Source organism: Aquarana catesbeiana, linkage group LG08 (assembly GCF_042186555.1).
Source record: "Aquarana catesbeiana isolate 2022-GZ linkage group LG08, ASM4218655v1, whole genome shotgun sequence".
Classification (NCBI taxonomy): Eukaryota; Metazoa; Chordata; class Amphibia; order Anura; family Ranidae; genus Aquarana; species Aquarana catesbeiana.
The window spans coordinates 114639621-114665265 of NC_133331.1; the positions used below are offsets into that span (position 1 = coordinate 114639621).

General features: G+C 43.5%; 1 protein-coding gene across 4 annotated transcripts in view; it reads left to right on the forward strand.

The window, feature by feature from the left end:
- The window catches only part of PRKG1 (protein kinase cGMP-dependent 1), a 1456334-nt gene that overhangs the window by 1315055 nt on the left and 115634 nt on the right, over positions 1–25645 (forward strand). For all 4 annotated transcript variants that reach the window (XM_073596335.1, XM_073596337.1, XM_073596334.1 and 1 more), the window contains exon 9: positions 21065–21139. In XM_073596335.1, the coding sequence (XP_073452436.1) occupies positions 21065–21139 (75 nt within the window). The remainder of the gene's footprint in view (positions 1–21064; positions 21140–25645) is intronic.

A 25645-nucleotide genomic window follows, 5' to 3' on the forward strand; every position in this document is an offset into this window, starting at 1 on the left:
AATCCTCCTATTGGAGAACCAGAGGCATTAAGAGACTCGGAGCCTTCACACTGGGAAGCAACAACAATGAAATTGAACCAGTTGTACATTGTAATCATCTACAACATATAGGTGAATATCAATAAATCCTCACGCAGAGGGCAACCATAAATAGAAAATAAACATACAAATGTAATAAAGACATATGCAAAAAATAACGACATTCAGAAAATGCAAAGAATAAATAAATAAACCCTCCCAGAATTCAGTCTCAAATTTAGTATTTCCCGGACAATTTAGGGGTTCACGCAGGACCCTCTTGGAGGGTACCCTGGGAGAGCAAAAAAGGATCCCATCCACATAGATCAGGGATTTCAAATATGGGTGGAGGGTATTACTTGCTTTGATTGAATACCTCAGCAAGTTAAAACCAGCAGTAAGGACATGAGTTTGAAGTAAAATGTAATCAGTCTTCCCAGAGCTGTAGCCCTCCAAAAAGGGTCTAGAGCTCTCAACTTCAAACCGGGGGGGGGGTGGCCCTAAGGCATCTGATCCAGCGCATTTCACGCTGGAGCAGAGCCTTGTTCCAGTCACCCCCCCCTAATGGGTATATGTAGCCTGTCCAAACCTATGAATTTGACAGCGGGTAGTCTATAATTATGCTGTCTGGCCACATGTCTTCCCAATGGTAGATATAAATTGCCAATGCGCATACTCTGCATGTGTTTATCCACCCGTTTTACTGTGTTAACTGTTTAACACAGTATATTTCATTGCGTTACTGCAAGTTTAATTCCGTATATTTCAGTGCGTTACGTGCCATTAAACTTGCATTAACGAGTTAAATGGCACGTAACGTACTGAAATATATGGCGTTAAACTTGCAGTAACGCACTAAAATAAACTGTGTTAAATGCCTATTTCAGTGCGTTACTTGCCGTTTATTGCAGTACATTTCTGTGCTTTAGTGTGCGCTTAACGCAGTATATTTCAGTGTGTTACGTGACGTTTAACGCAGTACATTTCTGTGCGTTACTGCACGCTTGACGCAGTATATTTCAGTGCATTACAGCAAGTTTAAAGCAGTATATTTCAGTGCGTTATCTTCCGTTTAACACAGTAAAGTTCAGTGCGTTACTGCAAGTTTAACACCATATATTTCAGTGCGTTATCTTCTGTTTAATGCAGTATACTTCTGTGCGTTACTGCACGTTTGACGCAGTGCATCAGTGCAGTTTTACTGCACTATATGATAGTGTATCAGTGGAGTGTGTCTGAGTACTCAAGTTAAAGTGCACCAAACACCACTTTCCATTGATTAAAGTGCATCCACGTACACATTTCCACATCTATATTACATTTTGTTAATAAGCACCCCCCCTCCCAATCATATCTGGGAGGACAACATAAAGAGGCAGACGTTCCCATGGCACTGTGAGGGGGCCAGCAGTGTATGTGTCCACAGGCAAAGGTGGATGTGGTCAGTCTTCAGGCAGGGCATCATTTCCTCTGTTTAGTGATGTTGCCCGTGCTAACCAGCCACAGCATGCAGAGGAGGTGGTGGACTGGCTTACTAAACCATCCTCATCCCCTGTCACCCAAGCAGAGACTGGTGCACAGTCCACTGCAGCTGCCAGAGTGGCCAAACTTGCCTCCTTGTCCACAGTTATTCCTGCCATAGCCCCAGCATCAGGTATGAAGAAGTCAGCTGAGTTATTCAAACAAAGCGTCAGCCACTTGCTCCTTAACGATACACAGCAATTATTTACATTTGCATATAGGTGCATATCATTGCAATTTTTGACAGCAAGGCCAATTCTTGCTTTCATCAAGGGTATCTCTATAGGGTTATGGTGTGAAGGCACCACCGACACCCAAAGACTAATTTTTTTGCACCTGTTACTTCTTTCCAAACATCTGTGGAAGAGACACTAGAATCTATCCAAAAAATCTCTAATCTAATCTTGTTCCCAGGGCACTACATTGTAACCTTATCATACAGACTGGCTCGGCAAGCCGAAAGCTTGCAGGGAAAATGTCATTTTTTTTTATTTTATAAATGCAATTATTGCTGCAGCAACTTCTATACACAGTACAGATGTACCACTTTTCGGGTAGACTAAGGGAACCCCCCCTCCCCCGGGCACTTTATTGAAAGGAATTTTTCATTTTTGCTTTCACTTTGAGCATCAATAAATCACTGCTCATTTAAAAGTGACTTTTTTTTACAAATTTTGTTTCATTGATACATGTCCCCCAGGACAGTACCCGGACCACCATAATCATCGTATGCCCAGTTACTTCCATATAAGCCTTCAAAATGGGCACTTTTGATTTTTCACGTTCGGGTCCCATAGACTTCAATGGGGTTTGTTATTCGCTTCCGAACTTTCAGGATGTTCAAAAGTTCTGGTGCGAACTGAACAGGGGATTGTTCGGCCCATCTCTAGTTATATGTGCTAGTATGCATCACATACTAGCACATTATGTGAAACTTACCTATGAACGAAGCCCTCCAGCAGCAAGCTGTCATCGCTGACAAAGATTCCATCTTCACCCAGTTCACAGACTCTAGCTGTGTCAGTGGCCATGGCCGCGATGACGTTGTCACTGATGTCGTTTACAGCACAGGACTCTGAGGAACAGCTCCCTTTCCCATTCTCGGATAAAATAGGGAGTTGTCATATTTTGGGCACTTAGAACCAGCTTATACATTCAAGACAACATATGGCCCGGCTCTGATAAGTTGACACACCCTTCCTCAAAAATAGTAAGTGGGTTCGCTGGCCTAACCTAATGCTTCCACTTATTAAACAGATCCGACAATTGACAATATTTCCATACAGCCATTGGTATTTCCTCCAATCTCAAAACCAATTCTGCCAATTTACCCTGTGGGGCCACGCTAGCACAATTACCCTTCCCATCCATCCCCCAACGGTCTAAACTCCCTTTCTTTTCCCCGGGGGGAAACCAGGGGAATCCTTCCAGTGGTGTCATGGGGGGGGGAAACTTTCCCATACTATTCATTCTGTCCCAAATAGATAGTGTTGTTTTCGTCAATGGTGAAGCATATTCCAATATCCCCCCGTATGAAACCAGAATCCGGGGGGCTCCAGCCAGGTTCCTACCCGCTAGTGTCCTCTCCAGAGGCACCCAAAGTTTACTAGCAGAGTCATGGCACCAGTTCAAAATACAAACCAGGGCCATGGCTCTGTAATAAGTCACTATGTCCAGAAGTCCCACCCCACCCTCCCGTTTTGGTCTCCTCAGAATCTCATATGCCAACCTAGGGTGTTTATCTCCCCACGCAAAGGTTGTAAAAGCCCTATTTATTTGTTTGAAGAATGTCCATAGGAGTGTTATGGGTACGGTATGTAAAACATAAGTAAGTCTAGGGATTACACTCAATTTAAGCGCATTTACCCTGCCAAACCACATCAGAGTATGACTTCTCCACTTCTGCAAGTCTTTTAATATAGATACCACCAAGGGTCCATAATTTAGATCATAAGGGTGCTTTACATCTGAAGAGATATAAATCCCCAAATAGAATATAGAATTGAGGTGCCAAACAAAAGGAAAAGATTGTTGCAGCGTATTCCTCATCCTCACAGGCACATGGCTTGGCATCAACACTGATTTCTCAATATTTATTTTAAAATTAGATATAAGGCCAAACCTGTCTATTTCCAACATCAGTTCCATCAAAGACTCCTGGGGAGAAGAAAGATACAACAGTAGATCATCTACATAAGCTGAGATCTTATGTTCCGTTGATCCGATACAAATCCCAATAATGCTCCTATTTCCCCTAATTGTTCGTAGAAAGGGAATCCCTGCCTAGTCCCATTCCGTAACTCAAAATAATCTGATAATCTACCATGGACCTTAACCCTTGCTCTAGGATCTGCATACAATGCCATCACCCACCCCATCATCCATTCTCTCAGATCCATCTCCCTCAAAACTCTGACCATAAACTCTCACCCCACCCTATCAAATGCTTATTCAGCATCTATTGAAATTACTATGCTCAGTGTCTTTTTCGGTCCATTTTTTATCCAATGCAATACATGCAGGGCCTGAATAATATTATCTCTGGCCTTCATAAACACTGTTTGATCTGGGTGAATCAATTTAACTATATGGTCTTGTAACCTAAGGGTCAGAATTTTAGCCAGGAGTTTAGTGTCAGAGTTGAGAAGGGAGATGGGTCTATAGCTGGCACAGCACTGAGGATCCTTCCCTGATTTCGAGAGAACCGTCACATAAGCCAAGAGTGCCTCTGGAGGCAATGGGTTAGAGACTGAATCAGAATTAAGGTATTTGCACAGAGGAGCCAACAGGATTGATGAAAACTTTTTATAATACATATTTGTGAAACCATCTGGTCGCAGCTTTTACCCAATGGCAAAGCCGCAAACGCTTCTCCCAACTCTTCAATGGAAATTGCTTTTTCCATTTCCTCTAGAGCCACAGATGGAATAGCTTGCACCTCTGAAGCCTCAAGATACTCCCGAATTCTGTCCGTACCAATGGCGGCTGGTGCTAAAAATTTTTTGGGGGTTGCAAAAAATTTTTGAAAAAAAATCAGTTGCAGCCACTGTGCCCTCAAATGCTGCCATTTTGCCTTCAATTGCAGCCACTGTGCCCATCAATTGCAGCCACTGTGCTCATCAAACACTGCCACTGTGCCCATTAAATGTTGCCAATGTGCCATCAAACGCTGCCACCGTGCCCATCAAACGCTGCCACCGTGCCCATCAAACGCTGCCACTGTGGCCTCAAATGTTGCCACTGTGCCATCAATTGCAGCCACTGTGCCATCAATTGCAGCCACTGTGCCATCAAACGCTGCCACTGTGCCAAACGCTGCCAGTCTGCCCATCATATGCTGCTATTGTGCCATCATATGCCCATCAAATGCTGCCAGTCTGCCCATATGCTGCCAGTGGGCCCATCAAATGCTGCCATTGTGCCCATCATATGCTGTCATTGTGCCCATCATATGCTGCCAGTGTGCCCATCAAATGCTGCCAGTGTGCCCATCATATGCTGCCAGTGTGCCCATAAAATGCTGCCAGTGTCCCTCCCGGCACCCTGCTCACACTCATCCCCCCGCGGATGGATCGCAGGACACCCCGGTCCCACCCCCCCCACGGATGGATCACGGGGCACCCTGCTCCCACCCCCCATGGATAGATTGTGGGACACCCTGCTAACACCACCCCCGCAGATGGATCGCAGGAAAACCCCCTGCAGGAGGACCAGCGCTTGCCTTGGCAAGGTGTCCTCTTCTCCGGCTTCTCCTCTCATCTTTTCAGCTTCCTCCGCTCTGTCCAAAGCGCTGATCATCCAATAGGGATGCCTGACGCTTTGGCCAATCAGGAAACAGGTCTCACTGACCTGCCTCCAGATAGGCAGAAATGCAATGTGGTGTGAAAATAGGGAATATTTATTTGCTATGGTTACACAATTGGGTGGGATCAGGGCACCCTCTCTGTGCCCCGAGCCCGCCCTTTTTTTAAGCCTATTAGATCCTCTGGCTCTAATCGGGTGCTTCAAAAAATACACCCCTCCTGCCCCGACATTGGAGTCCATGAGTCCGGCATCATGAAAGGGGCCAAGCGCATGGATAGGGAGGCGGCAGCAGGGATAGGGGGGGCTGTGCCCATGTGCCCACAATACACTGGTCCACACGCCCACCATCCATTGCCCCCACAGGAACTGAGTCTATATTGTATAAAGACCCATAAAAGCGGTGAAATTCAGCTTCTATTGCTTGGGTGTCCACTATCTGCTTATCACCTACCTTTATAGTGTGAACATGGAGTAAATCCTGTTGTTCCTTTAATTGTCTAGCCAATAGTCTTCCACCCTTGTTCCCTTGTTCAATAGAAACAGTGGGTAAAATATCTGTGTTTATTTTGAACTTTTTGATCAAGAAGCTGTTTTAAATCTACCCGCAGTTTCTCTAGTCTCTGCACGTCCCCAGGTTTTAAATGGGCCTTGTGTCTAATTTCAAGTTTATGTATTTCCTCTAGAAGCTCAACTATTTATTTCTGTCTCTCTTTTCTAATGTGTGGCCCCATTAACCACCTGCTATCCGCGCTATGGCCGGATGACGGCCACAGCGCGGACCTGCATTCCCAGGAGGCCGTCATATAACGGCCTCCCCTGTGCACGCTCCCTGCTCGTGCCCTGCAAGGCGCGGGCCGGGCATGCTGTGATCACCGAGTCACTGAGACTCGGCTGATCACCGATCCGTGTAAGGGGCCGGTCCCGGCCCCTTACCATGTGATCAGCTGTCAACCAATGACAGCTGATCATATGATGTAAACAAAGGATCGGTAATCGCTGACAGCGCGAGTAGAAAAAAAAGCCGATCACCGGCTCGGATGCCAGGGACATCGGTCCCCAAGTGGAAGAGGCACATCTGCCTCATCAGTGCCACCTATAAGTGCCACCTAACAGTGCCCACGGTGCCACCTAACAGTGCCCACAAGTGCCACCTAACAGTGCCCACAAGTGCCACCTATCAATGCTCACCTGTAGTGCCAATCAGTGCCACCTGCTAGTGCTGCCCATCACTGCCACCCATCAGTGCCCATCACTGCCACCCATCAGTGCCCATCACTGCCACCTATCAGTGCCCATCACTACCACCTCATCAGCGTACATCAATGAAGGAGAAAAATGACCCGTTTTAAATTTTTTATAACAAAATATAAAAAAAAAACATTTAAAAAAAACAAAATCCGTTTTTTACATTTTTTTAACAAAAAGTAAAAACCGCAGAAGTGATCAAATACCACCAAAAGAAAGCTCTATTTGTGGGGAAAAATTATAAAAATTTCATTTGGGTACAGTGTTGTATGACCGCGTAATTGTCATTCAAAGTGCGTCAGCGCTGAAAGCTGAAAATTGGTCTGGATAGGAGGGGATTTAAGTGCCCTGTAAGCAAGTGGTTAAAATTAATTCCCTTCTGATGACTGCCTTATGGGCTTCCCATACCACTTGGTCAGACACTTCCTCTGATGTATTGGTCTCAAAATACAATGCTAATGTGCGGGACAGGGATTTCACCTTCTGTTTATCATCCAAAATAGATTAATTCAATCACCATGTTCTTTCCATGCCCCCAATCAATGCCAGACATATCGTTAAGCTTATTGGGACATGGTCTGATATGGTGATAGACTGAACAGTTGATGAATTTACATAATTGATCAACCAACAACATTTTCATACTTGAATATACATTATGTGTTTTAGAATAATAGCTGAAATCCCTGTCCCGCTCGTGCAGCACTCTCCAACTGTCTACCAAATGCAGAGAGTGAAGGCGCTGTTTAATATGCCTTAAAGCCTTATGAGACACAAAGGTTTCCCAGAAGAGGTGTCTAAACTGGGGTCCAAGGTAATGTTAAAATCCCCTCCCACCATCAGTAAACCTTCCCGGAACCTCCCCAAAATGTCCATAGTTTTAGATAGAAATTTAACGGTGTGATTATTGGGGCCATATATAGTAGCGAGGGTAGAACACTGACCCTGGATCTTGCCCTTAACAAAAAGAAAGCCGCCTTTAGGGTCGGTACTAAGGGGCATTGTTTATGAATAGCTATTGTAACTCATCTGTCCCTAGAGATGGGCGAGGGTGCATGGAACCATTAATTATATGGAAAAAGAGGCATACGAGGGGTCGACCTTGCTATGAAATACGTCTCTTGCAGAAATACTATCTTTGCCAGCTTATGCCAGAGACAGCTCCTCTTACCAATTGAGAAGAGCCCTCTCACATTATACAAAACAATCTTCATTCTACCAGTCATTCTCTCACTACCTTCATGAATCTCTTACTATGCTGCTGCGCCTGATTGGTGTCTGTTCCCAGCCTTCTGAAATCTCTCACCTTGGATGCATCTGGTGAAAAAACCTCCCACAAAAAACCCCTGTGACACATCCCCCTAAAGGGAGGATGAATCCGTGCAGAGGTGCACCACCTGTGCACGAAGTCCCCCCTTTCTGCCTCTTGACAGAAAACATAGTCCCTTATCTCAGGACCACCCTAATGGGGAAAGATGGATTAAAACATGAACAGAGTACCTAGTGAACCCCGGGCTTCCATGTATATTCTTATAACGTTCTTATTTAGCGATATTTCAGCACATTGCCTCCAATATCCACAACGAAGGGGTAAGAAAAGAAGAAAAGAAGAAATATTTTTGAGGGGAAGGAGGGAGAGGAAAAAAAATGGGGAAGCAAGGGGGGAAGAAAAGGGGGGGGGAAGGAAGAGAGAACAGAGGGAAATAAAGCAAAACAGCATCCCCCTAACCCCATCCCTCCACCTGAACAGTATCCCCCCTCAATCAATTCTAGGCAATCTCCTCCTTCCCTCTTAACCTTTTTAACTTTATCCCCCTACTCAAGTATGTCCTTCTAAGACCAAATTATAGTCCTGTCTCAACAAATCAATCTTCCGTCGACCTTTAATCTGCACTTAAAAATCTTTTAACTATTACTGTGAAAGATTTTTACAAAATACCCTCCATTTTTCCTATCCAGTGATGAACAGTTAATATGTGCCAAAATTTTAAACACCTAAAAAACTAAAATATAGGCTGCACTCCATATATGTAATGAATAAATAAATGCTCGTATAAACCAATCAGATATACAGTGCTAAAATAAACCAGCAAAGTGAATTCACAAATAAAACGAAAAAACGAAAAAAATATATATGTGAAAAAATTGTGAATAAATAATGTGCATCAAGTCCCAGTGAATTGCTTCAGTGAAAATCAACTTATTCCTGTGTGTTCATCCCTCATCTGTGTCTCTGTGCCACTGATTCCACCAATGTGTGACAACACCACCACCTTGTAGATTGGCCACTCAGCAGAATCAGTGGCACGGAGACACAGATGAGGGATGAACACACAGGAATAAGTTAATTTTCACTAAATCAATTCACTGGGACTTGATGCACATTATTTATTCACAATTTTTTCACATATATATTTTTTTCGTTTTTTCGTTTTGTTTTATTTGTGAATTCACTTTGCTGGTTTATTTTAGCACTGTATATCTGATTGGTTTATACAAGTATTAATTTATTCATTACATATTTGGAGTTCAGCCTATATTATAGTTTTTTAGGTGTACTATTTGGTGTTTAAAATTTTGGCACATATTAACTGTTCATCACTGGATTTTTTCACTGATATTTTTCACTGCTATAATAAGAGTGGCAGAACATAAATTTGATTAGGAGCTAGCGCAGTCAACACTTTCTCTTTTTTTTTTTTTTTTTTTTGAATTGTAATTTTTATTGAAGTTTCAAACAGGTACATACATGTTAGAGTCATAACAGTAGTGACATATACAGATGTTCCGACTAGAAACTGTCTATTCGTTAATTAACACTGTGGTGATTTGAAACAGTAGAATGTTGAACAAAGGATGGTTGTCGAGTAGTAACAGGTTCTAGACGGGAAAAAAAGGGGGGGAGGGGGGGTTAGGGATGAGGGGGGAGGAAATAGGAGGTGGAGGGAGAAGGGCACCAGCAGGTTGTGAATGAAGGGATAAACGATCCATAAGTAGTTTACACCAGGGTAATTACAGTTGAACAGTACATTTTGGATGTTGTAACCAAAGAGACCACATATCTTTGAATTTACGTAAACGTGAGTTTTTTCTGGCTACTATTCTCTCCATTTCACATTGAAAGTTGAGGTCAGCGATAGTATGCGAGATGGAGGGAATTCTAGCAGTTTTCCATAATCTAGTGATATTCAATTTGGCAGCATAGAGTAGGTGAATAATAATACATCTAGCTGAGAATGGTATTTTGTCCATGCCAATATGTAGCAGGGCTAGAGCTGGGGATGGAGGGCAGGACGTCCCAGTAATGGAGGAGAGTAAAGCGAATACTTGGTTCCAAAAGGATGTAAGGGATTTGCAGAACCAGAGGGTATGTGCGATGGAACCTATACTTCCGCAGTTCCTCCAGCATGATGGAGGCTGGCCAGGGTACATTTTTGAGAGTCGGTAGGGTGTGAGGTACCATCTGTGGATGGTTTTCTGGTAGGATTCCCAGTGGTTGGAACAATGAGATGCCTGAAAGGTGTCTGTAAAGGCCTGTAGCCATTGAGTTTGGGTGAAGGGGACATTCAGTTCTTCGGCCCATTTATTTAAGGAGTGCACCTGAGAGCAGGGTTTGGTGTCATTAAGGCAGGAGTATATCCTGGAAATACTTTTGCTAGGGGATGGGTTAGAGAAGTAATGTAGGTAGATTGGTAAAGGAATTTTTACTGTGGAGGGTAGTTTGGTCGTGGTCAAGAAGCGAGTGATTCTAGTGTACATGTAAGCTTCTGAGTTTGGGAGTTGAAATTTAGTTTGCAGATCTGCAAACAAATGTACTGAATTGTGGTTGATCAAGTCACCAATGACCAGTATACCAGCTTTGTGCCACCGGGAGAGGTTCAAGTCTGGAATGCAGGAGGACAGGGCTCTTAGTGGTAATGGTAATGTCTTACTAGGTGAGTCCCGGGGGTACGCGGTAAGAAGTCTATTCCATGCCTGTAGAGAGGCAGATATCATAGGGTTAGTGCATCTAGGTGTTGGGGAGTAGCCGGCCGTCGATAATAAGAGGAGGTCAGTTAGGTTAGCCAGTTGGGAATAGGAGGTTTCAATGGTGGACCATTGTTTTTCAGGTGTAGGATGCCACCAATAGTACAGTTGGTCTAATATTGAGGCATAGTAGTAGTTGCCAATATGAGGCAGTCCAGCTCCGCCTAATTTGTTGGGTCTAGTGAGTATGTAGCTAGCACATCTAGGTGGTTTAGAGTTCCAGATAAATTTAGTTACTTGACTCTGGATTGTGGTCAGGAGGGAGCGAGGAATAGGTAAGATGAGTGTTCGGAATAAGTAGAGAAGTTTTGGCAGTATTATCATTTTGAAGGTAGCTATACGCCCCAGTGTAGAGAGACCCATGCAGCGTAGAGATTTCAGTAGCGTGGGTAAATTTCAAGAGAAGGTATGGAAGTTCAAGTCGATCAATCGGTTTAGATTGGGGGTTAGCAGGATTCCCAGGTAGGGAATAGACGTGTTCGTCCATACGTATGGCGTGGTGGATTTTAGGTGGGTAGCCATTTGAGGAGGGAGATGTATAGGGAGAACCATGGATTTTGTGGCATTTAGTTTATAATAAGAGATAGAGCTGAATTGGTGAAGGATGTTTTGTATAGTCTGTAGGGACTGGATGGGGTTAGTGACCATTAGAACTACGTCGTCCGCATATAGATTAATTTTGTGGTCTGTACCATTACATGGTATGCCAGAGATTAGGGGATCGGATCTTATTTTGGAGGCCAAGGGTTCCATTAGTAGAGCAAAAAGAAGTGGGGAGAGGGGGCACCCTTGCCGTGTACCATTAGATATTTCAAAAGGAGCAGATATCGTCCCCCCAGTGAACACTGTAGCTGATGGTTTAGAGTATAAGGAAAGGATTGCGTTTTGGAACCAACCGGTAATACCGAACTTTGTCAGCACTGCCTGGAGGAAGTTCCAGTGTACCCTATCAAACGCCTTCTCTGCATCTAGGGATAGAAGCAGAGAAGGCGTTCGACTTTGCGCAGCCTGATGGACGAGGTTGAGCACCCTTCTAGTTGCGTCAGGTGCCTGGGATAAACCCAACCAGGTCTGGGTGGACCAGCTCTGGGAGAAACATCATCAGTCTGTTGGCGATAACTTTGGCGAGCAGCTTGATGTCGGTATTTAAGAGCGAAATTGGCCTATAGTTAGAGGCAACAGAGGCGTCTTTCCCAGGTTTTGGAATGGTTGCTATAAGTGAGCGCAGCATATCTGTAGGCAAAGAGCCAGAGGAACCAGCAGTGTTGAAGAGGTCTGTTAGTTTAGGGACTAAAATGGTGGCAAATTTTTTGTAGAATAGGTTAGAAAAGCCATCCTCTCCCGGGGATTTATGGAGAGGGAGGGTGTTTATGGCCTTGAGGACTTCTTCATTAGTGAATGGTTTAGAGACAGTTTCGAATTGTGCCTCTGAAATTTTAGGCAATTTAATCGGGTCTAAATAGCTAAAAATTTGTTCCGCTGTGGGTTGGGGAGTGAGAGGGTCATTTCTGAGATTATAGAGTGATGCGTAGAATTCACTAAACGCATCTGCAATTTCCTGAGGGTTAGTTAAGAGTTGTTTTGAAGTGGGGTGTCGGAGAGAGAGAATTTTGGCTTTTGTGCGATGGGCTTTTACTTGTTTTGCTAGTAGTGATCCAGCCCTATTACCTAAAGCATAAAAGTTGGCCTTGGAGAATTTAAAGTTACGTTCGAATTTATGTAGCAGAAGGGTGCGTAGTTTTTGTCTTAGCTCCAGGAGTTTAAGAGTTTGCATGTGGGAGGGGGGAGATTTGTTTATTTTTTCTATTTCTGAAATGTTAGATAAAACCTCATCAATCTGCTGGGTCCTCTGTCGTCTCGCTCTTTTACTAAGCTTTATGAAAATACCTCTAAGGTAAGCTTTGTAGGTTGACCAAAGTATAAATTTGTCGGTATCAGGCAAATCATTAAGTTCGAAGAAGGAGTGGTGCTCAGTCTCTATTTCTTGCAGGACTTTAGGGTCCTCCAGAAGGGAGGTGTCAAGTCTCCATATTCTCGGTGGTCCCGGTCTACAATCGCCAAGGGTGATCGAAATAGGGGCGTGGTCTGACCATGTGATGAGACCAATATCAGAGTCCATAACATTTTGGAGTGTCCATTTGTCTACTATGAAGGAGTCAATGCGTGAGTAGGATAGCTGCGGGTGAGAAAAGAATGTGTAATCACGTTCCGATCCATGTTGTGCTCTCCATACATCAAAGAGATCCAGGTCGTGGAGTAGGGGATTCAGGGCTGGTCGGGAGTGGTCTTTGTTGGTAGAGGTGTCCATGGATGGGTCGCCGATTATGTTCAGGTCACCGCCCACGATTAAGTTGCCTTGGCGTAGGGTGTTGATTTTCTTGAAGAGGCGTCTAAGAAAGCGAAGTTGTCTGGAGTTTGGTCCGTAGATATTGACTAGAGTGTAGGTGGTTTGAGCAATGGAGCAAATAAGAATGAGGTAGCGACCCTGTGGGTCGGCATAAGTGTGAAGGTGTTGGAACTGGAGAGTAGCGCGTATAGCTGTCAGTACACCATTTTTTTTCTTCGGTCCTGAGGCCAGGTATGTGGTATCGTATCCTTTTAGCTTCAGCTTTGGTGTTTTGGATTTTGCAAAATGCGTCTCCTGTATAAAGACAATGTCCGCATTATGATTTGTTAGTTCTCTTTGCAGATTAGCCCTTTTTTGTGGGCTGTTTAGGCCTTTGACATTAAGGGAGGTTAGTTTGATTGGCATGGTAAGGTTGTTGGTTATGGCTCTTTATACTGAGACGATAGTGCTAGGCGTGGTCAGGTATGTGCCAGGAATGTTGATTAGATGGTATTGTGGTCTGAGATGATCGGGATAGGCAGGTCGTCAGCAGTGGATCGTTGGAGCAGGTCCAGAAGGCGTAGTGAAGGCTGGTGTGGGGTGGGAAGGGTAGTAAAAAGAAAGAGCCCGTGAACAATACGGGTTCAATGTGCAGAAATACTGCTGGATCTATCCAAACAGAGGGGGGATTTCCTCCAGTGGCTTCCAGGAACGTGGAGCCAGTGGATGGAAGGATAGGCTTGAAAGAGACAATTAACCGCTGTCACCCGGCTGGGTGGCATATGAGACTTCATGCACCACCAAAGGCATCAGGCATCTTGAAGGGACCACTCGGCTTCCATTTGAGAAGGAGGAGACGGAGGTGGTTTTGGGCTATCCTCCGGGATAATGCGCCATAGCCTCAGTAAGTGGAGGCCTGCTTGAAGTGTGCGCACCACATGTGTTTTGCTTTGGAACGTGATCAGCAGTTTGGTGGGAAATCCCCATTTATATGGTATGCGGTGATTCTGGAGGGCTTTAGTAATTGTGGCTAGTTGCCTACGATTTTCCATGGTCACCTTGGAGAGATCTGTATATAGTGCGATGGCTGTGAAAGGATCAGGAAGGTTAGGCGATCGTTTTGCAGCGAACATCACTTTTTCTTTTGCATTGAAGAAGTGTATGCGGGCTAGAACATCTCTGGGTTTTTCCGCCGGGAGGTGAGGCGGTTTTGGTAGCCTATGCGCCCCGTCAATTTCCAGATCTCTGTCAGTGAGGTCAGGTACTAATGCGCGCATCAGGGATTGTAGGAATCGCACCAATTCGGGTGGTTGAACCGATTCGGGTATGTTGCGGAATTTGATGTTGTTCCTTCGAGAACGATCTTCGAGATCTGCCAATTTAAGATGTATTGCCTGCATTTCATCTTCATGTTCCGTGCATACATCTACCATATCATTATGAGCAGTGAAAAGGTCAGACATTTTGTTTTCAACATGCTGGAGGCGCTGGTCCTGTTGCTGTACTACAGAGGCCAGTGAGGATACTGCAGCTGAGAGATCTGTGTACAGCGATTGTTTAAGGGAGATCAGCATGTTTTTCATTGTGAGCTCAGATAAGGGCTGATCTGAAGCAGGAAAGCTATCTATGGCTGTGTGGTGCTGGACATCAGAGGGAGGTAAAGTGAAGGGTAGGTTATGGCTGCTCTGTGGGGTATCATCTTCTCTCCTGGGTTTGGATTTCACAGGGGAGGCAGAAGAGGGTGAGCAAGGTGGAGAATACTCACAGTTTGCCTGTGAGAAGGCTGAGCGCTGTGATCCGCCGCCGCTGGTGTGAGGAGACTGCACAGCTGCATTCCTGTCAGAGCTGTCAGCGCCATCTTGTCCCCTGCCCGTTCTCTCATACGAGTAGAAGTCAGTCAGTTTGTTAGGCACAGTCCGCTCTTTCCTCCTTTTTAACATTGCGCCCAGGTGCCGTGTGACCCGCGGGGGGGGGGTGATCGGATGTTTTTCGTGGTGGATGAGGTGCTGTGAAGCCGCTATTAGCCGGGGTTGGAGCGGAGAAGAAGGATTAAGCTGCCATCACACATGCCGGCAAGCCACGCCCCCCTCTTTTTTTCTTTACATTACACATTTCACTTTAGGGTGGCATGCACCTTTGACTGCAGCAAACAAAATTATTGACACAATATTGGTAATTATGCGCCGGTGGCTCACATTTATATATATATATATATATATATATATATATATATATATATATATATATATATATATATATATATATATTTTTTTTTTTTTAATCGGCACTTATTGCCATCATTCTGGTCGTTGTAGTGATGGTTTACAATTATTCAGTCTCCAATCCGGAAAGTTCACCAAAGGGAGTTCCAGCACCTCTGTGAAGTGTTGCAAATCATCTTTAGTTTTACGTGTTCCTGTTTTCCCATTCCATGTTGCTATAACCTTATAGGGACATCCCCAACAATATTAATCTCCGCTGCTCATAAAACTTCCAACATTTAAAAAGCGGACCTTGCAGTTTAAGTGCAAGGTCCACTTTAACTAATTATTACTAATTATTATCATTATACGGCGACAGGTTGGCTCTCCTGCGCAAATCGCCGTAGATGCACGGTGGCTCGCACAGTTGTGTACCCCACGGGTTGGGCGGACTCGATGTCCTGTTCCATGATCGCCTATTACAGATGCAGAACGGGGATCTGCTGTTGTAAACAAGATTGTCTATTCTGACAGGGGACATGTCAGAGATCTCTGTCGTGTCCCTGGCAGCTTATCCCCCCTACAGTTAGAACATGCTGAAGGAACACAGTTAACCCCTTGATCGCCCCCTATTGTTAACCCCTTTCCTGCCAGTGTCGTTTTTACATTGATCAGTATACATTTTTATAGCACTGATCAATGTAATAATGTCACTGGTCCCCAAAAAGGAACCAGTGACAAGTGCAATTGTCTCATATCTCTTGGTCTTTCTGCATTTTGGGGGGTAGGGGTAAGGGCATGATGGACTCTATCTATTTCAATATTATCCGATGCGGATGGCCCCAGAATTGACTGGAACAAACTGATCACCTTTGGAAGCAATTCAAGATGCTGTTTCATTTCAGGCAGGCCCCCTATACATATATTTTGCCTATGATCTCTATTTTCTTGATTGTCCATCTGATCCAAGAGAGAATTTAACACTTCCTCATGATATTTTGTCATATCTTGGATATAAGCCACTCCTTATCTAATTTCATCCTGTCCCATCTCCATTTCTTCCACTCTATGTCCCAGTGCTCCTATATCCTCTCTTAACCCCTCCACAGCCTGCTTGCAGGATAATTCAACAGCAGTTATAAGTAGTTGGATATCTTTCTTTGTGGGAAGTGGTTGCAAATGTTCTCTTAAATCCCAGTCTACCGTTAACTCTGGTTGAGATGCACTTGGTTCATTATTAAGGTCACAATACAAAGGGTTAACATACTGCACCTGCCCTGTAGTGGCTGTCTCTGGATTCATCACAAGTCCTTTGCTAATTTTTGCAGATTCACTGCTGGGCTTTGTAGTACCAAAGCTTTCACCTTCCAAGGGTTCAGCCATTCCTCTTGGGATTCCCTCCACCTCCTGAGGGTTCGAAACCTCTCCAGCACGTTCGCCCTCCGGGTCCACAACTTCATCCATGTGAGCCACAGGGTCTCTCCCTTTTCCCAAGGGGTCCCTCTCCAGGTTCATGCAACTCTGCCCTGGGCTTAGGGATACACGGCCGCTAGGTACCGCAACTCCCTTTCCCAAGCCTGTCGCTCCTCGGCCCTGTGCAGGGGGATCACGTCCGGTCCTCCCCAGTCCTCCCTTCAGGTTAGGGGAGCCGAACCTCCTTTCCTCCTGGGCCACGATTCTCTCACTTGCGCTCCCTGGATCCACACTCTGCACCACAAGGTAAGCACTAAGCCCGTTTGCCTGGCTCTTTCCCCCGCCGCCGAGTGGGAGCACAGCTCTACGGCAGCGCGTGGACATGCCGTAACTGGTCAGGTGCCCACTGAACACCGCTGCCTATCTTCCTGGAGCCTGGGGATCACAGAGCAGCATGCTCAGTCAGCGTGTCTGTTCATGCTATGCCCCCCTGACGGTCTAGTTTATTTTATAAATGTAAAAGAGGGCAACATAATACTAGTGCAGTATTTTTACACAGTTTTTGATAAACAAACTCATCAATATCTGGTTGGATGGATGGAGTAGCAATTCTCAATGAATTCTCAAGATGCTCATCAGATATTTTGGTTCTAATTTTGTCCTTCGTGTGCTTCATCCTTGAATAAAGTTGCTCAAAAATATAGGTGCTGCCAAAAACGGATGGCATGAATAAGGCACGGTTGTGAAGAGTGGGATATTTTTTGTAATGAAGATAAAACTTATAAAAGTCCTGTAAATAGACACTGTCAACTGTTTTTCAGACTGCATTGTGTTCACAAAGTGTAAATGCATTTTTACAAAAAAAGAAAAACAACTTTAAGTAAGTTTATGATTTTGTGTTGGAATGCATTCATAGCCATCTAGGGCTGTCTTGGACACCATTGCTTTAAAGCTTAGCGATGCGGAGACAGTGATGTGCATAGATCATAACTGTATTTGAGTGATTACCAGTGGCCATAACTAATGTTACCAGCAACTAAAAACTAACATTTAAAAGTGCTTGTAAACCCTCACATATACCCAGTGAAGTGAACAGCCTCAGATGATACACAGAGATAAAAAAAATTCTCCTACATAGGTTTTACTTGTTTATCTACAGTCTTCCCCTCGCTATACCCCTTCCAAAAGTTCAGATTGTGTAGAGGAACAGACAGATGAAGAATCTTTCTTCATCTGTCAGCAGCACAGAGGAAGGGGCGGAGAGGTTGTAGTTACTCTGTGTGAGAGCTGATTGGAGTAAAGGAACACACTCCCCTCCATACAGCAGAAGAACAGTGTTGTGAATAGACAAGCTCCATTATAAGCTCTCGCCCCCTCCCTCCTGACACAAATTTCTCTCATGTGTCGGGAAACATGGTCCCTACTGTGATTACAGTAATTTGTATTTTGCTGGGCCTGGCAAATGTTAACAGATTAGGCAGAGGAAGTAACTTTTCTCAATTTTGACTTTTGCATCAGTTCTTTCCTCGCCTTTCTGTTTCCCCCTCTTTGCTAGCAATGCAGGGCATAGGGATGAGCTGAACACCCTCGGTTCGGTTCGCAGCAGAACATGCAAACAGGCAAAAAATTAGTGCGAACACCGTTAAAGTCAATGGGACACGAACGTGAAAAATCAAAAGTGCTAATTTTAAGGGTTAACATGCAAGTTATTTTCATAAAAAGTGTTTAGGGACCTGGGTCCTGCACCAGGGGACATGTATCAATGCAAAAAAAGTTTTAAAAATGGCCGTTTTTTCGGGAGCAGTGATTTTAATAATGCTTAAAGTGAAACAATAAAAGTGAAGTATTCCTTTAAATTTCATACCTGGGGTTGTCTATAGTATGCCTGTAAAGTCGTGCATTTTTCCAGTGTTTAGAACATTCCCTGCACCCTAAAGGAAAAAATGTCATTTAAAAGTACTCGCAGCTATAATGAATTGTCGGGTCTCAGCAATACAGATAAAAGTCATTGAAAAAAACGGCATGGGGGGCCTCCAAAAAATCCATACCAGGCCCTTCAGGTCTGGTATGGATATTAAGGGGAACCCTGCACCAATTTTTTTTGAAAAAATGGCGTAGGGGTCCCCCTCAAAATCCATACCAGACCTTTCAGGTCTGGTATGGATTTTAAAGGGAACCCCGTGTCAATTTTTTTTTTAAAATGGCGTGGGGGTCCCCCCAAAAATCTATACCAGACCCTTATCCGAGCATGCAACCTGGCAGGCCGCAGGAAAAGAGGGGGGATGAGAGAACGCCCCCCCCTCCTGAACAGTACCAGGCCATATGCCCTCAACATGGGGTGGGTGCTTTGGGGTAGCCCCCCAAAGCACCTTGTCCCCATGTTGATGGGTACAAGGGCCTCATCCCCACAACCCTTGCTCGGTGGTTGTGGGGGTCTGTGGGTGGGGGGCTTATCAGAATCTGGAAGCCTCCTTTAACAAGGGGACCCCCAGATCCTGGCCCCCCTGTTTGAAATGGTAACGGGTACATTGTACCCCTACCATTTCCCAAAAATGTGCTCAGATAAGGGTCTGGTATGGATATTTGGGGGGACCCCATGCAATTTTTTTTACATTTTGGCACGGGGTTCCCCTTAATAACCATACTAGACCTGAAGAGCCTTGTCTGGAATTCGGGGGGACCCCTACGCCATTTTTTAAAAAATTTTGGTTCAGGGTTCCTCTTAATATTCTTACCAGACCCAAAGGGCCTGGTGTGCATTTTTGAGGGGACCCCCGTGCCATTTTTTTCAATGATTTTATCTGTATTGCCAAGACCCGACAATTCATTATAGCCGCAAGTAGTTTTAAATTACTTTTTTTCCTTTAGAAATGTCCCGGTCGGCATGTGGTTAAATGACTTTTTTCTTTAGAAATGTTATTTTGTGCAGGGACCGTTCTAAATACGGGAAAAAGGCGCCACTTTACAAGCATACTATAGTCAACCCCAGGTATGAAATTTAAAGGAATATTTCACTTTTATTGTTTCACTTTAAGCATTATTAAAATCACTGCTCCCGAAAAAAACAGCCCTTTTTAAAACTTTTTTTGCATTGATACATGTCCCCTGGGGCCGGACCCAGGTCCCCAAACACTTTTTATGACAATACCATGCATATAAGCCTTTAAAATTAGCACTTTTGATTTCTCCCATAGACAATTCATTATAGCCGCGAGTAGTTTTAAATGACTTTTTTTCCTTTAGAAATTTCATTTTTTGCAGAGACTGTTCTAAACAGTGGAAAAAGGCACCACTTTACAGGCATACTATAGACACTCCCCAGGTACAAAATTTAAAGGAATATTTTACTTTTATTGTTTCACTTTAAGCATTATTAAATTCACTGCTCCCAAAAAACGGCTGTTTTTAAAACTTTTTTTTTTGCATAGATAAATGTCTTCTGGTGCAGGACCCATTTCCCCCAAACACTTTTTATGACAATACCAAGCACATAAGCCTTTAAAATTAGCACTTTTGATTTCTCCCATAGACTTTTAAAGGGTGTTCCACGGCTTTCAAATTCGCCGTGAACACCCCAAATTGTTCGCTATTTGGCGAACACCCGATGTTCGAGTCGAACTTATGTTCAACTCAAACATTGGGCTCATCCCTAGCAGGAAAGGAGATATTTTACAGCAAGGGACAGTGGACATATCGAATACCAACTGCCAATTTAATAGGATGTGATAAAAGCACCTAACTAGCCATTTGTATCTCACTGTGTTGCATTGAGAAGTGCAGAACTTCATCTCCACTACTTATCGCAGTAGATAAGCTTTATTAATTATTAACGTTAAGGCTTATCTTTGTTTAATAAACCAGCTTCTTAGTGTGTTCGCACTGGCCTGTTGCATAGAGAAGAGTCATGGGTAAAGCACACTGTTTTAGACTAATACACATGCTGTTTGCCTTTCATGAAACACTTCACATTATTTGGACTTTTAGATCATTGAAACGCACCACACCGTGACATTTAGTCAAAAGGAATTTATAAATGCAATATACGCTTAAATGAATACTACTGGGGAGCCACTGTCTGCAGTGACTTATCACATTTGCTGCCTTGCCTGTCCTGACAGAAAGTAACATTCATCAGATTTATGCTTTTGTTTCCAAAGTAGTTATAGGAATTGGAAATGACTATAGTATAAAAATATACTTAGAGTCATGAGTATTTGATTGTAATGAAGGAACAAAGAAAAAAAAACATTTAATGAGAATGTAAGCAATGCAACACCAATTGCTGCTGGGTTAAATTACTTGTTTACTGGGTATCTTGCAAATAGACTAACATGCTGGAGAATGTCTAAACTAATTAGTGTAACATGAGAGTATTGCAATCCTTCTACTTCCAGGTTGGCATAGAACAGAATGAACAATAAATACCTGATAACCTATGTATCTTGATTCATTTCTGTATGTTTAGCTTTTATTGATACGTATTGCTAACTTTCATTTGCATTTCTTACAGCTCTTTCAAACACTTGATTGGGGGTTTAGATGATGTCTCCAACAAGGCATATGAAGATGCAGAGGCTAAAGCAAAGTAAGTAAATATTATTTGATGGCATGGTTAAGTATTGGACTTAAAAGTAATTTAACATCAGTGATATGCAATAAGCTGTGGAACCAAGCTGGTCAAAAAGTTTCAATGTTTTGACAAGAGTAAGCTGAAAACAAGTCCACATTGTCTTGCAAAAGTATCCGACAATATCATATACTGCAGACTCTCATCCTTCTAATTAAGATGTCTTTTTTTTATTAGACAATCAGTGCCATGATGTGCTTAACAAACATTAAATTTATATTTTTGAATTGGCTGGTTGAGCTGCTGGTTAGAGGTTTCAAATAGATGCAACAGTTAGAAGTTACACATTCTTGCTACAAGCTGACAAATAACCAACTGAATCAAGTTTATGCAAGAATCAAAATATCTGGTGGTTAATTACTATACTGTTCTTCGTGTAGGCTTCATTATGAAAGCTTTATATTTCTCGACCTAATTAATGATAAGTTAGAGATGCTTGAATGATTAATTCAAGGATCCAAAAGGTCACCTAAATGACCTGTTAAACAATCTGGCCAAAACAGCTATTGGGAGAAAGTAAAAATAGGATTTTTATAACAGCTTACCTGTAAAATCCTTTTCTTGGAGTACATCATGGGACACAGAGCCTTAAGTAATTACTTAATGGGTTATAGGCCACCTTCAGGTGATGGACACTAGTATACCCAATCTAGGAAGTTCACTCCCTATATAACCCCTCCTCCTTAGTTCACTCCATATATAACCCCTCCTCCTTCCAGGAGCAAATCAGTTTTTGTAGCAAAGCAATATACTTAAATCCCAAAAAAGAGGGGAGGGACCTCTGTGTCTCATGATGTACTCCAAGAAAAGGATTTTACAGGTAAGCTGTTATAAAAATCTTATTTTGTCTGCAGCACACTGCGCCTGAAGGCGATATCCTCATACCTCCTTACATTCACCTGATAAAACTTTGTGAATGTATGCACTGAAGACCAAGTTGTGGCCTTACAGATTTGAGCCATGGAGGCCTGATGACGCACTGCCCAAGAAGCACTAACCACCCTGGTAGAATGTGCCTTAACTTGAAAAGGGGGAATCTTACCCCTTAAATCATAAGTTTGAATTATAACTTGCCGAATCTACTTAACGACAGTGGATTTCAACGCTGCCTGTCTTTTCTTAGGACCCTCTGACAGAATAAATAAGACATTAGTCTTACGAATCTGAGCAGTTGCCTTTAAATAGATTTTCACTGCTCTCACCACATCAAGACAATGTAGTGACTTCTCTTCCCTGGAACATGGTTTTGGAAAAAACGATGGCAGGACAATATCTTGGTTCAGGTAGAAACCTGAGACCACTTTTGGTAAAAAACCTGGACGAGGGCGCAACACCACTCTGTCCTCATGAAAAATCAAATATGGCTCTTTACAAGAAAGAGCAGCCAATTCCGAAACCCTCCTTGCTGACGATATAGCAATCAAAAATACCAACTTCCTTGTCAGAAGGACTAGGGGAATATGTTGTATTGGTTCAAATGGCTGTTTTTGTAACACAGACAAAACTAAGTTCAAGTCCCAAGGGTTCAAGGGAGGTTTGCCGCGTCACCCCTTGCATAAAACCCCAGACTAAAGAATGTGTAGCAAGTGGTCTTTAAAATAAGACCGATGAAGCTGAGACTTGGCCTTTAATAGTACTCAAGGCCAATTTCATTTCTACCCCTAATTGTAGAAAGGCAAGAATTCTGCCTTTGATATATCTCCGAGGGCGCCAACCCTTGTATTCACACCAGGAAACATAAGCCCTCCAGACTCTATAATATATAGTTCTGGAAGCTGGCTTCCTTGCATTAATCAGGGTAGAGATTTCCTGAGGTCAAGAATGCTTGACCTCAGGAAACGAGACGGTGGAAAGTCCCAAAATTCCAGCTTGTACCCCAGCGTTACCGTGGAGATGACCCATCTGTCCTGAATTTCCTCTTGCCAGACTTCTGAAAACTGCAGAAGTCTTCCCCCCACCTTGATGAGGGGGGTTGCCTCTTTATGATGAGGCTTTAGGATTCTGCTTTGCAGGTTTCTGACCCCAGGACTTCTTTTGAGCCTGGGTCTGACCCTGAGGTTTTCCTCTAGAGTCTGATAGCGGAGGCCGTCATCACTATCTAGAGGCAGAAGCCCCTGGTGCAGGGGTAAGAGCCTTTTTAACCTCTTCAATACCGGGCCAATTCTGACACTTTGCTCCTACATGTAAAAATCATCATTTTTTTGCTAGAAAATTACATAGAACCCCCAAACATTATATATGTTTTTTTAGCAAAGACCCTAGAGAATACAATGGCGGTTGTTGCAACTTTTTATCTCACACAGTATTTGCGCAGGAATTTTTCGAACGCGTTTTTTTGGGGAAAAAAATGTTTTGTGTTTAAAAAAAAACAAAACAGTAAAGTTAGCCCAATGTTTTTGCATATTGTGAAAGATGAAGTTAGGCCGAGTAAATAGATACCTAACATGTCACGCTTCAAAATTGCACACACTCGTGGAATGGCGCCAATGTTCGGTACTTAAAAATCCCCATAGGCGACGCTTGAAATTTTTTTACTGGTTACATGTTTTGAGTTACAGAGGAGGTCTAGGGCCAAAATTATTGCTCTCGCTCGAACGTTCGCGGCGATACCTCACATGTATGGTTTGAACACCGTTTTCATATGTGGGCGGGACTTACGTATGCGTTCGCTTCTGCATGTGAACACACGGGGACAGCGGCGCTTTAAAAATTTTTTTTTTTTTTTTATTGTTAATTATATTTTATTTTTTTTATTTTGACACTTTTTTGAAAAACAAAACAAAACTGATTACTTTTATTCCTATTACAAGGAATGTAAAAGGAATGTAAAATTTCAAGCGTCGCCTATGGGGATTTTTAAGTACCGAACATTGGCGCCATTCCACGAGTGTGTGCAATTTTGAAGCGTGACATGTTAGGTATCTATTTACTCGGCCTAACTTCATCTTTCACAATATGCAAAAACATTGGGCTAACTTTACTGTAATGTAAACATCCCTTGTAATAGCAATATGACATGTCAGGTGCTCTTAATAGTGAGATATGGGGTCAATAAGACCCCATATCTCACCACTAGGCTGGGAAGCCTGAAATAAAAAAAATAAATAAAACGATCTTCCCAGCAGAAGCGGCGCCGTTTTTTTGAATGGAGAGGCCGGGCGTGACGTCATAACATTGCGCCCGGCCTCCGACGATCATAGAGACTCCGGGGACCATCTGCTCCGCCGGAAATCTTTATGATCTACATCCGGCGCTGGCGGATCCACTCTCCGCCTCACCGATCGTAACGGTGAGTCGGAGCAAGCACCGGAGGGCGGTGGGAGGGGGGGACATCCCCTCTCGCCTCCCATAGGAACGATCAAGCGGTGGAACGGCCGCTATGATCATTCCTATGGTGTAGAGATTCGCCGGCTGAAACCGGCAATATCTGAATGATGTCTGTAACTACAGGCATCAATCAGATATACCCGCTCAAAGCCCAGGACGTCATATGACGCCCTTGGTATTGAAGTGGTTAAATGAAGGGCATTTATACTTTCTTTTGACTGGCAAATAAGTACTTTTCCCACTAGAAATTGTTTGGATATATTTGTCCAAATCTTCTCCAAATAGTTGCTCCCCATGAAAAGGGAACCCAGTTAGGAGAGTTGTGCTTCGGTTGAACAATTTTTTAACCACAGAATTCTACGCGTATGTACAAGCATAAATGTAAAGCGGGACACCTGGTGAATAGAATCTTTAATGGCATCTATAGCAAAACATAATGCTTTTGGTAGTTCAGCCAATTCCCGGGCTTGTTGCGTAGGAACCTCTTTAAGGGCCTGTCTAAATTGGTCCTTTAGGGATTGACAGACGCCTATTGCAGCGACTGCAGGCTTAGTAACGGCACCCGCCAAGGAAAAAGTAGATTTTAACAGGGATTCCAACTTCTTATCTGTTGGATCCTTAAGCATTTGTGCATTGTCTACAGGACAAGTTAGGCTTTTATTCACACTGGAAATACTACTTTCCATTTCTTAGTGAATTTCTCCTCCATGGGATAAAGAACTGAAAATCTCTTAGGAGGGAGAAAATGCTTATCCGGGTGATCCCATTCAGCAAAAACAAGGCTGAGAAGGTTTTAAGGAACCCAAGGAAGAAACCGAGCTCTCAGGAGACTCCGTTAGGGGCAACATGAAAGTGGAACGAACCATCTTCGTAAGAGTTTGTATCAGCAATTTCTAAGATTGTGGGGCTGAAAAAGGTTCATCCACCATTGTTTCCTCCACAGAGGAATCATCAGTTTGTTTTTTCTCCTGACCGACTGAGGGTAACACCTCATCCTGAGCCCACTGTTCCCTTGCAAAGGTTCTGAAGTGGGGGAGTGGGATCTAGCACGCTTCCTATCCATTTGAATAGCGGATGCGAATGAATAATCTTCCTTCCAGACCCTGCAGGGTGGAGGAAAGGACATCTTCAGTCACA